Source organism: Phytophthora sojae (genome assembly GCF_000149755.1).
Source record: "Phytophthora sojae unplaced genomic scaffold PHYSOscaffold_2, whole genome shotgun sequence".
Lineage (NCBI taxonomy): Eukaryota > Oomycota > Peronosporomycetes > Peronosporales > Peronosporaceae > Phytophthora > Phytophthora sojae.
The window spans coordinates 10826574-10843584 of record NW_009258116.1 but is presented as its reverse complement, the minus strand read 5'-3'; the positions used below and the strand labels follow the sequence as shown (position 1 = coordinate 10843584).

At 55.2% G+C, this 17011-nt stretch overlaps 5 protein-coding genes across 5 annotated transcripts; 2 read left to right on the top strand and 3 right to left on the bottom strand.

The window, feature by feature from the left end:
- Position 1: 1 nt before the first annotated feature.
- On the top strand, positions 2-1267 carry PHYSODRAFT_486278 (hypothetical protein; the record flags this gene model as incomplete). Its single annotated transcript, XM_009523213.1, has 2 exons — positions 2-28; positions 209-1267. 2 exons carry the CDS (start codon positions 2-4, stop codon positions 1265-1267), a joined length of 1086 nt encoding a protein of 361 aa, XP_009521508.1.
- Positions 1268-2162: 895 nt separating this feature from the next.
- Positions 2163-2835, bottom strand: PHYSODRAFT_258492 (hypothetical protein; the record flags this gene model as incomplete). The annotated part of the gene is made up of 3 exons (XM_009523212.1): positions 2163-2268; positions 2339-2773; positions 2828-2835. 3 exons carry the CDS (start codon positions 2833-2835, stop codon positions 2163-2165), a joined length of 549 nt encoding a protein of 182 aa, XP_009521507.1.
- An 848-nt stretch (positions 2836-3683) lies between these two features.
- PHYSODRAFT_482812 (hypothetical protein) lies at positions 3684-4964 on the bottom strand (the record flags this gene model as incomplete). Its single annotated transcript, XM_009523211.1, has 2 exons — positions 3684-4757; positions 4938-4964. The coding sequence occupies 2 exons, from the start codon at positions 4962-4964 to the stop codon at positions 3684-3686; spliced, it is 1101 nt and encodes a 366-aa protein (XP_009521506.1).
- Positions 4965-5323: 359 nt separating this feature from the next.
- Positions 5324-7718, top strand: PHYSODRAFT_327133 (hypothetical protein; the record flags this gene model as incomplete). The annotated part of the gene is made up of 3 exons (XM_009523210.1): positions 5324-5376; positions 7289-7360; positions 7415-7718. 3 exons carry the CDS (start codon positions 5324-5326, stop codon positions 7716-7718), a joined length of 429 nt encoding a protein of 142 aa, XP_009521505.1.
- A 1175-nt stretch (positions 7719-8893) lies between these two features.
- PHYSODRAFT_327132 (hypothetical protein) lies at positions 8894-10653 on the bottom strand (the record flags this gene model as incomplete). Its single annotated transcript, XM_009523209.1, has 7 exons — positions 8894-8920; positions 8999-9064; positions 9406-9545; positions 9684-9798; positions 9913-9999; positions 10049-10416; positions 10644-10653. 7 exons carry the CDS (start codon positions 10651-10653, stop codon positions 8894-8896), a joined length of 813 nt encoding a protein of 270 aa, XP_009521504.1.
- Positions 10654-17011: the final 6358 nt, after the last annotated feature.

Here is a 17011-nt window from a genome sequence, read left to right as displayed (position 1 = left end):
CATGAGCGGCGGAGTGGTCCATCTTGGCGTGCACGTCGCCCTTGCCGGCGTCCTGCTCGCGTACTTCGACGTTCTGCAGTACAGCTCCTCCGTCGTCTTCCTCTCCATCGTCCTCGCGTACCTGGCGGTGTTCGCTGGTTTCTGCTATGCTGCGTGGCCGTTCGCGTCCTCAGTCGTGCTGGTCCCGTACATCGCCGTCAAGCTGCAGTTCAAGCTCGTGTCGCTGTTGTGTGAGATCGCTGCCCGCGGATTCAAGCCGACGTTCCCGGAGTGGACCATCAGGCACGAGCTGGTCATTTCCATGATGCGGTTTACTTTCGTGGAGTACGGCCACGTCGTGGTGAGCGGCAACGCTCAACGCCTTCGTGATCCCTTCGCCCTTCACGGGAAAATGGTCCTCAATTCCTGCTGCAAGAAGCACAACACGGTGCCGGAGAAGCTGGTGGCCAACGGCATGGAACACATGTGGATGCGCGACCCGGAGAAGAAGCAGCACCGCGTTGTTGTCATTCACTTCCACGGCGGAGGCTACTGCATCTCGGACCCGCTGCAGGACGTCGAGCTGGCGAACGAGGAGCACACGAAGCTCAAGCAGATTCTGAAGGAGCAGTACCAGCTCGACGTGTCTGTGGACGTGTTGCTGGCGAACTACCGCATGGCTCCGGAGTTCCTGTACCCAACGTCATTGAATGACTGCTTCGACATGTACAAGTATGTACTGGAGCACGAGAGCATTGCTCCCAACCACGTCGTGTTCAGCGGTGACAGTGCTGGAGCCGAGATGTGCATCACCAACTGCATGCGAATGCGGAAGGAGAGCCCCGAGCTGCAGCCTGTGGCGGCTTTGTGCTTCTCTCCGTTGGTCGACTTCAGTGATACTGGCAGCGACGAGAAGACGCCGCTCTGCTTCTTGGCAGGCAACTTCGCTGATGGCTGTTTGGCTACATACCTGCGCAACGTGACGGACCCGGGGGAGCGTCGTCTGGTGTCGCCGATCAACCACAGTCTGCGTGATCTGCCTCCTCTCTTCCTGCAGTTCGGTGACTTGGAGAGATTGTTCGAGCAGGGTCTCCGTTTCAAGGCCAAGGCCGACGCTGAGGGTGTGACGAACATGGAGTTTGACGTCCTGAAGAACATGGTTCACGACCCTGTGATGCTGCCAACCGTTGTGAGTCCTGGTGCGGAGAAGGGCATTCGAAATGGTTGCGCTTTTGCAGCGAAACACGTGGCCCTCCTTCTGCGTAGTGACGCTGGATCCAAATTGTAGACAGCGATCGTTGCAGTCTCTACTTCAATTTTACTGTAACTATCTAAAGATTTTAATCATGTCAAAACATGATTCATGAACTGTCGTGTACTAACGGGCTTTTTACTTGCGAATATGCTCAATGACTTCGAGTTCATTGCATAAACGTATATATTGTGTAAGAAAGAAAATATGCCGATTTCGGCATGACCACCAAGAAGAAGAAAAGAAGAAGAGCACAAAGTCGTGCTGTGCACGAAGAAGCACTGAAATGTCGCCTGTGAAGTCCAAACTTTTAATTTCAATGTGCTTTCTTGATGCAGCTCGAGGTTTCCCCAGCTTTAGGTACTCGCCATTTTCTGGCAAAAAATCGATTATGCTTGTGGCGTTCGTCACTTGCTGACATATTGACTACAGCTAACCATGAAATAAGTTATGACTTCAAATTAAATGTGAACGATATCTTCACCAGCCAATACTTAAGTATGAAGGAGAGCGCAAGTGTTTTCGGCATTGAGTTGAAACACGCTGCCCAGTTGCTCTCCATTGAAGCTTTCAATGAGCAATTACTGCTTCAGGTCTTCATCGAAATCCTGCGTCTTTGAAACCAAAACAGACTGTCAACTGCTTGTAAAACATCAACTTGAGTCGTCGGCCTCGTACGAGTGGCAGATGTGCAACAGCGGCGGCGCCGTGCCCAGAATAAGCGGCGTGACGGGGTCCTCGCATGGACCCCCCTTCATGGTGTTCACGACACCAGCGTAGTCGTCCGCCTTGCTGCCCAGCGCCAGATTGTCAAAGTGTACGTGGGTCCGAACTCGTAATTCTCGGCGCCGAGCGGCGTGTGTCTCCTCAGTCTGCGTTTCTCCTCGCCCTCCCCAAGTCGGCGATGGTGGCAGCTCCCCCTCTTCATGAACTAATCCACAGACTGGAACAGTGGGAGCGCCACGGCCCGCAGCTCGTCCGAGTTGTCGCTGCTGTACCCCGAGCTGCCGAATCTGAAGCTCACGCGGCCCACAACCCTGTAATGACCACTGCTACGTTGCACGTGAACACGCCGGGCACGCTGCCCGCCGGCAGCTCCTCGCTTACGTTGACGGGTTCGCGCGGCGCCCTGTTGAAGCCATCTGCACCTGAATCCAGAACATGTGGCACTTGCCGGCGATCAGCGCCGCGTAGCTCGAGCTGCATGCAACGAAGAAGAGCGTGCGCTCTGCCAGCGCCTCAAAGGCGATGGGTGTGCGCGAGTTCATATCCATGTCCTCGCGCTGGCGGCGCTGCAACTCCTCGTCGTCGTCTTCGTTGTGCTGGTTCTGATCCTGGTTGCGCTCTTGCTCGGGCGGTGACGCGACCAGCAGCTCGTAGTCGCCCTCAGCGGGCGTGCCGTCCTCCAGAGCGGTCCTGCTCCGGCATGTCTGCACCGAGCTTCCTACGCGATTGAGGCCATGCAGCGTCGCCGTGGTGTCTGCAATGGCAGCGGAAGGGGCTGCTCGGCGAATGAAGATCGGGTTGCGTCCCATGGGAGACCTGTATTTATCCCAAGAAAAACCCACGCAATAAATTACCGTTTTAATTACATACATTCGCATGTAGCGCGAAGATGGACGCGTCGCCGACAGGGTCGACATTCACGTGGGTGATTCATATAGACTAGAGGTATACGATATTAGGAGTTTTTCATAATGCAGTGGCTCAACAACTGTTTACTTTGTAGACTTATGTATAATATTTTCGGACAATCAGACCCTTTAAATTGCGATGGCTGTGTTTTTTAACAAAAAAAATATTATGAAGTTTGAGAAATGGGTGACCCGTCAGCTAATGAAGCATTCGAGCAAAGAGGTTGATGCTATACTCTAATATATCAAAATGGCGCGGAAAGTGGTAACACCAGTAGACTCTGAAATAAATTTCAGAGAACAGAAAATAAATTATGTATTTTAGGAGATAGTCGGCAGATAATATGAAATTTTAAGGTAATCAATGATAGTGGTTGCTGCACGCGGGAATTCAAGCACAGTGATCAGCAACTGTATAGGTGCGAGCTCAAATGGAGTTTGTACGACACCATTATCATTCGTGTACCACGAGAGAGCTTCGTTTCTGGGGCTACTTCAGCAGCATCCATATTAATCCCGTAATTAAATCCATATTATTTCAAAAAATATCTGGATTTCCTGGAAACCACGTTATTTATCTTCCGAGTTTTTTTCGGATTATCCAGATTGTTTCTTGAAATCACGTTTTTTATCTCTTCAGATTTATTTCACGTTATCCGTATTTTGGATTTGTTACTCGGAAGTCAATCAATTTTACTCGAAATCAAGACCGATCCAAGAACCCCAGGGGGCACATTTTGTTTGCAACTCGATGGTTCATTGGAATGAACTGAAGAGAAACGCTCCAGCCCAAATCAGGATCGCAGCTATGTCTTAGCTTACGACTGCGGCTCTGGCTCCGGGTCAGTACTGTCAGACCGGAGTACCGGAGCTAAATGCTTCGCTGCAAAGGCGCATCCGTTCCGAATCGCCTTCTCGGCAGCAGGACTCACCGCCGTCGGGAACATCACCGGGTCGTGCACGATGTTCTTCAGGATGTCGAACTCCATGTTCATCACACCCTCCGCCTCCGCCTTGGCCTTGAACCTCATGCCCTGCTCGTAGAACCGCTCGAGGTCGCCCCACTGCAGGAAGATCGGGGGCAGATCACGCAAACTGTGGTTGATCGGCGACACCAGACGACGCTCCCCCGGGTCCGTCACGTTGCGCAGGTATGTAGCCAAGCAACCGTCGGCGAAATTAGCAGCCAGGATGCAATACGGCGTCTTCTCGTCATGACCGGTCTCGCTGAAGTCCACCACCGGCGAGTAGCACAGAGCCGCAGCAGGTTGCAGCTCGGGGCTCTCCTTCCGCATTCGCATGCAGTTGGTGATGCACATCTCGGCTCCAGCACTGTCACCGCTGAACACGACGTGGTTGGGAGCAATGCTCTCGTGCTCCAGTACATACTTGTACATGTCGAAGCAGTCATTCAATGACGTTGGGTACAGGAACTCCGGAGCCATGCGGTAGTTCGCCAGCAACACGTCCACAGACACGTCGAGCTGGTACTGCTCCTTCAGAATCTGCTTGAGCTTCGTGTGCTCCTCGTTCGCCAGCTCGACGTCCTGCAGCGGGTCCGAGATGCAGTAGCCTCCGCCGTGGAAGTGAATGACAACAACGCGGTGCTGCTTCTTCTCCGGGTCGCGCATCCACATGTGTTCCATGCCGTTGGCCACCAGCTTCTCCGGCACCGTGTTGTGCTTCTTGCAGCAGGAATTGAGGACCATTTTCCCGTGAAGGGCGAAGGGATCACGAAGGCGTTGAGCGTTGCCGCTCACCACGACGTGGCCGTACTCCACGAAAGTAAACCGCATCATGGAAATGACCAACTCGTGCCTGATGGTCCACTCCGGGAACGTCGGCTTGAATCCGCGGGCAGCGATCTCACACAACAGCGACACGAGCTTGAACTGCAGCTTGACGGCGATGTACGGGACCAGCACGACTGAGGACGCGAACGGCCACGCAGCATAGCAGAAACCAGCGAACACCGCCAGGTACGCGAGGACGATGGAGAGGAAGACGACGGAGGAGCTGTACTGCAGAACGTCGAAGTACGCGAGCAGGACGCCGGCAAGGGCGACGTGCACGCCAAGATGGACCACTCCGCCGCTCATGGTCGCTATCGTATATGTAGTCGCGGACAAGGGAAAAGGGGAAATGATGGCCACCCACTACCTCCCAGGCGGTCAATCCTTCCCGACAGGACCGCCGGTCCTTGACGATGGGGAGCTGATTCTCAAGAGCAAGAGAAGTGCCCAAACCTTCACAGCTGTCGACGTGATCTCAAAAGCTTTCACCAGTTGTGAATCACAACTGGTGAAAATTCACAACTTGTGAATTCAACGACACTGTAAATGATTTACACAGGTTGATAAGTAAATCGTGTTGTAAGTTACATGTACACGTTGCAGCCCGCATCCGTTAGCGATTTACATTACTGTAAATGTAAATCAGAGCTCCACCGTAATTCACCATGGCAGGCTGGAGCTTCCCGTCTCCTCCGAGTCTTCCAGTGTTCCTCGCCAAGTTCGCACGGCGCACCAGCATTACTGTAAATGTAAATGTAAATCGCTAACGGATGCGGGCTGCAAATTGTACATGTAACTTACAACAAGATTTACTTATCAACCTGTGCTTTGAGAACTGCTACTCCGGCACGCGTCGTGGTGAATTCACGCGTATTGTCGCACTGTACTGAAGCCCTGCATCCGTGCTTTTAGTGTCGAGGCTCTGGTTCCGGGTCGAAGCTTACCGATCGAAGCGCGTTGGCCAAGTGTTTGGCCGCAAAGACACAGCCTTTCCTTTGAGCATACTAAGGGTGTGTTCCTCAGACAGGAATTTCAGCGGATTTGGGCCATTTTGGCGGATATGTACGTTTTGGCGGATTACACAATCCGCTGTTGCGTTTGAGGAACACAAGAGGCATCTTTTTGGCGGATATTCAGCGGATTTTTTCCTCCCGAATTTGGGCGGATAGCCCTCGTTTGACGGATTGACGAGAAGCATCTGTAAAAGTGCATATTTATCTTTTTGTGAATCATCAATGGCCATCACTTCAGGCTGTTTGACTTCGCCGTCCTACTCGCTCTACGCCAACGGCGGTACTTCATTGTGCCGGTCAGCGCGATGAAGCAGGAGTTGTAAGGAACTACGTAGTATGCCTTTGCATACTACGACTTCTCCATCCCTCTCTGCGAGTAGCAGAGGTCCAAAATAATAATTGCGAAACAATTAATAATTGGATTTTCCAATATTAATTTTCATTATTGGTGTTATCGACATCCAATACAATACAGTATTGCAACAATTATTGACAATAAATACAGTAAAAAATGCTTTGGCGGGGATACAAAGCCTACCTCTCGCTATTACATCACAACAAAGTCCCCATGACGTCAAAAATGAAGCACATCACACCACACAAGCAGCGATCAGAATTGTTGGCTGAGATCTTCAGCCAAGGCCGCGACATTGAGCCGTATAGCGCTCACAATCACATCTTCACTCAACTACGATGGTCTCCAACAAGCTGCTCACTGCCTTCTTCTACGCGCCACTTGGCCAAGGCCTGAAGGCCCAGATCTGTTTGTCGTTGACACAGTCTACGCTTAGAAAACCAACGCTGAGGGTAGAGATTTCTTTTTAGTTAGCTAGGTAGGCTTCGCGCGATTGACCTGGCAACCTGCGCATGATCTACCGCAAAAACGACTTTCAACGAGGAGGAGCTTGGCTTTATTTGGCCTATTGATCGCCGAGTCATATTCCCATTTGGCGTGGATGCTGGTCTACAAGTGACTGGGATCAGAGCACGTCGTAGCTAGATAACACCAACAATACAATATGCATTGCGGCAATTTTTATTATTGCTAGCAGCTAGATTGAAATTTTTATTATGGCTACCCAACGCTGCCAATCCAATACAGTACTGTATTTTCGGAAGTAGTCGCGCCACATCTCTGAGGCGATGCGATCGCGTAGTTCTGTCATCGCAACCTGGTCGGACTCGTTGGTGTCTTCGTCGCCGACACTGTCCCCTTTTTCAGCCTTTCTTCTTCGTGCCGTCGCTTCAGCATCGGCAAACGGATCATTATGCGAACGAATGAAATTGTGAAGAACGAAAGATGCTTGAACCATACCGACCTGCTCTTGTAGATCGTACGACGGCATCGCCTTGAGTATCGGGAACTTGTTCTTCACGATGCCGTACGCCCTCTCGATTACATTTCGGAGCGACGAGTGGCGCAAATTGAAGAGTTCTTCATTGTTTTGCGGTTTTTGCGACCCCTGTCCGAACTCTTTCAAATGATAGCGCGTGCCCCGATATGGTGTCAACGTGTAGCTGTTAAGTGCGTAGCCTGCGTCCCCTAAATAACATTTTCCTAGGTAATTGTTGATACGATATACAGCCACGAATGCCAAATGCAAAATTTACATTCAGGGATATCGAAGCTGTGTCGGACTGCATCCTTGAGCACACGGCCGTCGTGAGCGGACCCTTCCCAGCCAGGAAGTAAGTAGACAAAGTTCATTCTGAAGTCACACGCGCCTTCGTAGACCTGCTCAGCGTTGCCCAACGCGTTCGCTTCACCCATCTACTGGCCAATGACCACGCAATGGCAACTGCTTACTGTGGAATGGATGACGATGCCATGCGCTTTATGGAGGAAGAATGCGTCGCTTCGTGGTCAAGCGATCACTACGACAGATACGCAGAGAGCAAGGATAGCGACAACTATAGCGACGGCGGAGAGACCAAGGAGCACAGCAAGTTCATCGAGGACGACGAGAACGACGAGACCAAGGGGAGCACGCCGCGAAACAACAATGACGAGCACACGGCGGACATGGACTACGCCGACAGCAAGTAGGATGACGGCGATCTCAAGTACGACAGGCCTCTTAACAAGCGACCAACTACTAAACTTCTACATGCACCTCCTACACTATTAAAGACAGCCTTTTGCGTTTAGGCACCATCCGCAAATGTAGCGTAAAGGGATCTGCGTTATCTTTAGTCGTTGAGGCTTGTCCTCGCATCGGAGGCATCTCGCTGTTTCCAGATCCCACGTCGCGAACCGTAGGCACCAGTAGACGTAGCCACAGACGGTTTTAAGTTGACGGACACGGTGGAGCTGGATAGTGAGTAGTTGGCTCGCACAGACTCGTCCTCAATAAATTTGGGAGCGTTTGCCCATTGTGAATCACAATTTGTGCTGCTGCTGAAAGACAGTTAGTCGTTAGTTTGTTGTGAGATAACACAACTTCCTACTCCGATGGACACACCGACATGCCTTTGTTTGAATCGCAATACCAGTAAGTTATTCCGTAACGTCACTGGAAGTAACAACTGTATTCATAGTATTGGCGAGTCCTGCTCACGAGTCACTAGCAAGATCGAGACTCCTACGCCAAAGCAGAGGCCAAATGACCTCCTTACGTGGTGTCTTGACGACTGCTCGTCGTTGGGAAGTGCAGTCAACGATTTCGCTTTACGCACGCAATGGTATCAGCTTAGCGATAAGGATATGTTCTGAGCTTTTATGCTGTAAAAATGCACTGCTGATCTGGCACTTCGATTCCATAGCCCCTTATAGTTAGCCGTACAGGGAAGGCTGGCTGCATTCAGTAAACGCGCGGGCAAAGCAAGCAAGGAGACTACTACAGGGAGCCTAGTCACTCAGTAAGTAGAACGAGGAGGATAAGATGAAGGCAAGTGCCCCGGCAAACGAGGGTGAAGGGCAAAGACAGCGCACAACACGCTATGGATATGGTGCACGCAGACCAAAAGGGTTATTGTACGGCAACGACCCAGTGCGCGAAGCCTTTTTGCCAAACAAGGGCTTGGCGCAGACTTGACGTAAGGTTAGGTCAAAGTAAAAGGCAACCAGCTGAATCTCTATTTCATACACTCTATCCCATAATACACGTGTTTTTATTTAATCTCAGAGTGCGATTTGGAGGGTAGCGGATGCCGGTGGACGTGTTCCTCATCCGGTTTAGCGGATAGCGGAATCCGCTGAATGCTTCTCAATTGGCGGATTGCTCAATCCGACGGAATCATACAGCGGAACTGAGGAACACACCCTAAAGCACGTTGGGGGGTCAGCAGTCGTTCTGGATTATTGAAGGCGAGCCCCATCAAGCTCACGGAGTGCGAGTTGGGGCTACCCCCGAATAATTCGCCGAGGTGATCGGGAACGAGCTGCTGGTCCAACTGTCCGAGCACACGCATAACGTTAGTCGCATGAGATAGCAGTGAGAACTAGAGAGAGCATGTAGTGCATGGATAACGTGCCCGTTGCGGGTACAGCTAGCAGTTGACGCCCCCCATCCTCGAACTGATGGTCTTGCGCTACTTGGCCCCGAGCGTGGACGAGCAGCCGGTGTTGGTTGTTGCCAAACGTGGTAGGAAGCTGGGTCCTTGCAGACGTAACCGTGGAGCAACTCAGCAGCGTGGGCGTGTTGTTGTCCGATGGTGGGTTGCTGGGAACGACGGTGCCGCCGAGCAGCAGACCAACAGCCGAAAAGGTTGGGTCAATGCGTTGCTGTACGTACCGCGGGTGGAGACGCGAGCTGCCCCCAGTATAGGAGGTAGGAATAGTGAGCGGGCCCGCCCGCTGTGTCGAAGAGTCGGATGCGTGCCGCCGGGCGTGCGATCGAGCGTGCCGTGGTGGCGTGTCGGGGCTGCTGGGGACCTGCGCCCGACGGTGCAAACTCTTGACTGGCCCAGAACGAACTGCTCAAACTACACTACTGCCACGTTCGGCTGGGGACAAAACATGTACCGGTTGCCCGGTCCAAGAAAACCGCCCGCTTGAATATACTAAACCAACTGGTGACCGCGCGCGTCTTGGTGTGCGTGTGCATCTTGGTGTCCACGTGCGCCTTGGTGTCCGCGTGCGGCTCGCCGTCCACGGTCGCCTTGTCTTTCTTCAACGTGGCTTTATCCTTCCATCGGAAAACATAATTTCCCCGCTACACTCGGAAATACACCGTTCCAGATGCCCTTCTCCGCGGCAGGACTCGGAACATCACCGGGTCGTGCACCATGTTCTACAGGACGTCAAACTCCACGTTCTTCGCACCTTCCGCTTCAGCCTTGGCCTTGAACCTCATGCCCTGCTCGTAGAACCGCTCTAGCTCTCCCCACTGCAGAAAGATTGGTGGCAGGCCTCGTAGATCCTGGTTAATAGCCGACGCCTGCCGACGCCTGCCGACGCTCCTCCGGGTCCGAAACGCTACTCAGGAACGTAGCGATGCATCGGTCGGCGAAATTGGTCACGAGAATGCAGTACGAAGCCTTGTTGTCGCTGTCTACCTCGCTGAAATCCACCATGGGCGAGTAGCACAGCGCGGCTGCCGGCTGGAGCTCCGGGTTCTCCTTGCGTAGTCGTATACAGTTCGTCATGCATATTTCGCCGCCTGCACTGTCACCGCTGAGCACGACGTGGCCCGGCACGATGTTCTCGTGCTTCAAGACGTACTTGTACATGTCGAAGCAGTCGTTCAAAGCTGTTGGGGACAGGAACTCCGGCGCCTTCCGGTAGTTGGCGAGCAATACTTCGACTGACACTTCAAGATTGTAACCACTGCGAAGGGTTGACCCGTGATTGTCTGCGAGAAACGATTGACCCACTCAAGAATTTGCGCAAGTTGGTGCTTCCTGTTTACGCTGATCTTCAATTTCGCTTGTGTTGGAAGCTTCTGCCGACTCGATCACGGTTTTGGTTTCTTCAGCGGTTGAATTCGACTGCTCTAAACTGCTCCGACACGGAGTGCGCTTTCGTTGAGACCGAACGACATCTCTTTTCGACTGCCCCCGCACAGCGGCACTCTGGCGATTTATACAGTCGGATTGGGCTCCGTTCATTGGCGATGTTACGTGGCACCTTATCTCTGTTCCCACCGAGCCACCGTGGAGTACTCGAGTTGAGACTTTCAAACCTGAACTGTCCTCACTTTGAATGATCATGCGGAGCATTACAATTGTAACGGGGTTACATGGAATAGTGACCCTGTCACTCCGGGATGGCTACATCGGTCACTCCCCTGGATAGAGACCTAAGTGGCCTCAGAGCCAACAGATACATTTTGTATGACACAAACTATAGGGAACTTAGGATTTGTATGCAGGCCAAATCTGCACCAACCTATAAATACATTCAGTCTTAGATCTACCGCTTTTCAAGTCAAGTCGTCCCCTTCAGACCAGGGACACGTGAACGGCTGTTCACTTGGAGTTTGTACACTCCTGCTTCCTCTGTTAAGAAGTGCTGTGTGCCCCGTCACACTTGGTAGCACTTGTAGTCAATCCTACGCCTACGCGGGTAGATTGGACTACCTGAATCCTCTGTGGTCTCATCGAGTGAGCCAAGATGGATCGTACGGAGTTTCCCCATCTGAACGACTCGCAGTACGAGTCCGTTCGTAAGATGGCAGGCATCTTTGGGACAGATGCCCTGCGTAGCTTAGCGGCGGCGACGCCGGCTGAGCAGGTTGAGCGTATCAACGCGTTCGACACCTACGAGCGAGGGCTCATCGCCCACGTTCAAGGGCAGCAGGCCACTGCGGCCGCGCCGAAGCCGGTGCAACTGAAGCCCCTGCGGCTGAAGGTTCACCCCTTCGAAGGGAAGGAAGGAGAAAACCTTCACTTCTGCGTTCGAGAGGTTGAGCTCGCGATGAACGCGGCTCTCGTCCCGGACGAGCGACTCCGTGTCGCCTTTGCGCTCTCCAACCTTAGTGGTCGCGCGCGAAGCGACGACGCCTGGATGCTTCGCATCATGGTCCCAGCTGTGCGAGCAACTGCGGGCCGCGTTTCTTCCGGCGAACTACGAGTACCGCCAGCGTTCGCGCTTCCTCGCCTGCAAACAAGGAAGGCGCGAGCTGCATGAGTACATCCAGGAGATGCAAGTGCTCACTGCCTCTTTGGTGGGGAACCACCTGCCTGAACACATCAAGGTGACCGTGTTCATGGACGGTCTGCGTGTCGGTCCTGCCCGCACGCAACTGTTCCGTGTGCAAGCAAACACTATGGAGGAGGCGATTCAGATCGCCCTCCAGGAGGAGTACAGCCACAAGCAGGCTCGTACCCCCACCACGGTCTGGCAGAGCAACCCTGCCTCTGGCGGTGCGCCTAATGGTAACTCCGGCAATGGAGCGATCAACGGGCCGGTTCCCATGGATCTGGGCATGGCCGAGCAGAGCGACATTCGCTGCTACGGCTGTGGCAAGCTTGGGCACATGAAACGTGCTTGTCCCGCGGGAGGACTGAAGAAGAAGTTCTCTTCGAAGCCCTTTGGCTCTAGGGGTCGCTGGCAGAAGCCGCGCCCCAGGAACCAGGGGAACGCCGGACACCAGTATGGGCGGGGCGCCCTACTGGGGAAACACTAAGTCTTCATGAGGGGCGTGCGGGTGGCGCACGCCATGGGGACGTAGCCCCTGAGAGTCTCTGTACTCTCGAAGCGGAGAAGGGCAGCGGTGGGCTGCTTGTGGTGCACGCGAGTGTACCGGGATACGATCATCCCTTGAGAATCTTGATCGACTCTGGGGCGTCCAAGAACTTTGCGCGCCGCCAGACTGTCGCACGCAATCGCGACAGGTACACCGATGCGCTACGAGGCAGCAAATGCAACGGGCTGGTCTCGGTAAGACTGGCCGACGGTACGGTGGTAGAAGTACCTCGGGTCGACATGGACCTCACTGTCAAGTTCGAGGACTTCGACAGCACGGAGCCGTTCTTGGTCCTAGACATGGACAAGTACGACTTGATCCTTGGCATGCTGTGGCTGGAGAAACACGAGCCTTGGATCGACTGGCGCGGCAAGGCCATCGGGGCCAGCCGTCCCCCACGCTCTGACAGAGCTTTGGTGAGTCATGTTCCCACCTCTGGCAGCAGCTGGGGCGCCCGCGAGGGCCGCCAGGGCGCAGCAGCGTCTAATGAGTTCTTGGGGCCCGTCGAGACTGACGACGACTCCGACCGGGCCGGACAAGGCCTGAGAGTGGAGGTGCCGGACAGCACCTACCAGGTGGGTAACGTAGGTCCACACGCGGGTAATGAAGTACCGCAGGCAGCAAGGGCTGCTGGAGAAGGCGCCGCTGGCGTTGGCGTGGGTAACCAAGTTCCACGCGAGGTCACTCAGACCGTAACTGATGAGGAAGGCACTGCAGGCGCTTCCGATGTGGGTAACATAGTTCCACAGGAGGTCACTCAGACCATAACTGATGCGGGAGTCGCTGGAAGCGCTCCTGGTGTGGGTAACCAAGTTCCACACGGCGAGGTGGGTAACATAGTTCCACCCAGCAAGGCGGGTAACCAAGTTCCGCACGAGATCGAGAAGATCGGTGGTGCCGTCAAGGCGGCGCCACGAGACGAAGACACCCGAGGGTCACGTCGTAAGCCGGGCCTAGTCGTGTGGCCGACGACGCCAGTCGCCAGCGACTCCGAGCCTCCAGCCAAGGCTCCAGCCGCCGAAGAGTGTTATCACATCTTCGACGGCGTGACCGGTCGTCGGGTCAAGACAGGAGCTGTCGAGCTTACAGCTCTGCCCGAGGTTTCAGAGTTGCTGAACCTTGAGGAGCTCGCCATGGAGGACTTCTTGGCCGAGCTAAAGGCCGGGGAGATCGCAGAGTTGGTTCTCCTCCGACCGGAGTCCACGTCGGCCGAGTTGAACTCGTCCTCGGTCATGGACCAGGCAGTCCTGGAGGAGTTCCAGAGACAGCGCGCGTCGCGCATGGGCTCTGAGATTCTTAAGAACCCCCGGGACCCGGTGTATCCCTTGGTGAAGGAGTTCGAGGACGTGGTGTCCAAGGATCCACCGTCCAATCTCCCTCCGGACAGGGGAATCAGGCACGAGATCGATTCGGGCCGGGCACGAAGTACTGTGTCACGAGGCAATGGCCTCTTCCCCGGGAGCGGTGTGAAGTCATTGATGCCTTCTTTGCCGCCAAGACGAAGGCAGGCATGGTGCGGGAGTCGAAGTCCCCGCACTCGACGCCTACCTTCTGTGTTCGCAAACCGAACGGAAAGTGGCGTCTGGTTTATGCTTATAACAAGCTGAACAGCGCGACAGTGCCTGCGCAGACACCGATCCCGCGCAAGGACGTGTTGCTCAACAACATGGCCGGCTGCACGCTGTATAGCGCGCTGGACCTGGTGGACGGATACTACCAGATCCTGATGCGCGAGAGCGACATCCCACTCACGGCTGTGAGCACGCCGAGAGGTATGCTCTGGGAGTGGCTGGTCATGCCTCAGGGGCTTTCTAACGCCCCGGCAACGTTCAATCGCTTGATCACACAACTGTTCCGACCTTTGCGTGCGTTCACACAGACGTACTTTGACGACATCTTCGTCCACAGCCGTGCCGAGGCAGGCCAGACGGCCATGGAGGTGCATCTCCAGCACCTTCGACGTGTGTTCGAAGTCATGCGGGCGAACAAGCTGTACGCCAACATCGACAAGTGTGTGTTCGCAGCTGAGGAGATCAAGGTCCTGGGCTGCTTCGTCAGCAGCGCCGGGGTCCGGGCGGACCCTGAGAAGGTGAAAACCATCGCGGCTTGGCCGCCACCTCGGTCGCAGAAGGACCTACGACAGTGGTTGGGCCTCAACAACTACCTGCACAAGTATAGGGCAGGCTACGCCGAGCTGGCACGGCCCTTGTCGGATCTCCTGAAGAAGGATGTCGACTGGCGCTGGGAGCGTCGCCATCAAGATGCTTTTAACGACATCAAAGCGAGCTAACAGCGCGCGCCAGTCCTGGCATTGCCGGACGAGACGAAGCCTTTCAGCGTTGTCTGTGATGCGTCTGACTACGCAATTGGCTGTGCGCTATTGCAGGCCGACGATGAAGGCCGCGAACGGGTCATCTCGTTCCAGTCCAGGCAGCTCAAGGCAGCCGAACGGAACTATCCAGTCCACGACAAGGAGCTACTTGCCATGAAGTACGCTCTTGTCAAGTTCCGAGTGCACCTCCTGGGCTCGACGCCCTTTGTCGTTTATACAGACCACGCGTCCTTGCGGACTGCCGTCAACACGCCGCATCTCTCACAGCGGATGGCGCGTTGGCTGTCATTCTTCGCGGAATACAACTTCCGTGTCGAGTACAAGCCGGGCAAGTTGACCGTGCTTGCCGACGCGCTGTCGCGCCGACCCGACTACGAGCTTGCTCATATTAGTCGGGTCACGACGGATCTGTATGATCGCATCAGGCTGGGGTACCGAGACGATGCCAGTCTCGGAGCTCTTGTGCGGTTCTTGGCCGCTGGCTCGGAAGCCAAGGCCGAGTGGCTCACGCCCCGACAACGTGCAAGGCTGCACCGCTATGAGTGGGCTGACGGTTTGCTCCACTATAGGGTCGAGCCCGAGGATCCTCCCCGTATTGTCGTGCCCAACGAAGAGGATCTAAAGTACGACATCCTGATGGAGGCGCATGACGCTCCATCCAGTGGCCATCTCGGCCGTGAGAAGATGTCTCGCAGGTGTTTTGGTGGCGTCACATGTACAAGTGGGTCGCCACCTACGTCCGTACGTGCGAGACGTGCCAGCGCGTGAAGCCTGCCGGTCACGCCTCGGCACCATTGCAGAGCCTGCCGGTCCCAGCGGACTGCTGGATTTCCGGATTTAACCCTGTCGAGCTCACATCGATCTCGACCTCGCCCCGTCTTCGTTCGCGCAGACACCGCAGCCGCCGCCGCCGTCAGACCTCTTCACGGAGTGCTGTCGTCCGCTGCCCAAGCTCCCCGTCGCCGCTGCCGCCAGTCCCTCTTCACGGAGTGCTGTCGCCGCTGCCTCGCTACTCGCCGTCACCGCTGCTGTCAGTTCCTCTTCGCAGAGTGCTGTCACCGCTGTCACGCCCTCCACTACCGTCGTCGCTGCCAGTCCTCTTCGCGGAGTACTGTCATCTACCTCCAGTCTCCGTCGCCGTCGCCGCCGTACCCGTGTTCGATTGCTGCTGCTGCTCACGCCTTGCTACCGCTGCTTGCGTTGCCCAGACAGTTAGGCGCCTACAGTTTTCTGTGGGCTCATCCCTGCTGGACGACAAGAGCTCGTGCGCTAAGTCTTTGCCGCAAGGTCTTGACTGGGGTTTCCTCAAATACAGTGTAGTGTGGGTTGCCAAACGGAACGCTAAGACGTTCTAGACGTAGCCCGCTGCAAAGCCTTCATCTACGTGGAGTAGATTGGGCATACAAGGTAGTTGAGCCTCCACCACCCGCAAGGCCGCAGCCAAGCGACTCGTTCACTTCGTCCGCGCGGAGCACCATGCCCGCTCCGCCCCGCGACCGCACGCCCCCGCGACCGGCCCCATCGCGCCCCGGTGACCGGCGCAAGCCGCCACCCCCGCGCTTGATGCCTGACGACTCCTTGTTTCGAGCCAGTCTGAACCGGCTCTGTGATGCGTCCTCTACCGACGTCGACCGCCGATTTGCAGCGCTTGCGCCCCTTCCCACCCCTGTCGAGCAGACGCAATGCACGCAGATGTGGATCCCAGCTGGCCGCGTCGCTGCCGAGCACGCCCTTCGTGAGGTGCTCGCGTCGCTGGACTCGGATAGCCAACCGCAGGTGTGGCGGGATGCCAAGCCCCATCTCCGGGATTTCAACACCTCCCCGCGCAACGGCATCTCCTTCGTCTGCACCTCCGACCAAGTACTTCAACGCCTTGGAGGGGTAGAGCTGACGATCTGTGGCCAATCTGTTGCGATCCGACGCTACTCCAGCTACGACAAGCTGTACTACGTGGACTTGAGGCGTCTACCGGCTGATACTACGGACCTCGCGATCTACGACTGGTTCGTCGCCCGTGGTACTCGTCCCATCCTGATTACGCCCTATGCGACTTGTTCCTGATGGTCTTCGCGCCCGGTATCTACATCGACCCCATCAAGGTTCAAGCAGTGCTCCCAGACCGTTCCGCTCCAAAACGGCTCCGGCATGCACCATTCCTGCTCTGGAGTGACCTTACCCTGATGTACGTCGCGCGCAGTGATGTCTGTACACTGTTCATGGACGACCGACGCACTCCGACGATGGTGGCGGCGGCGTTGCAGCATCTAAAGTCGGTTGACATTCCTTCGGCGGCTGAGGCCGGACCTTCTCGTTTGGTCCACCCTCGCCTCTAAGGAAGTCTGGGCTTTTAACGGAGTCTCGCTTAACATGAATGGGATG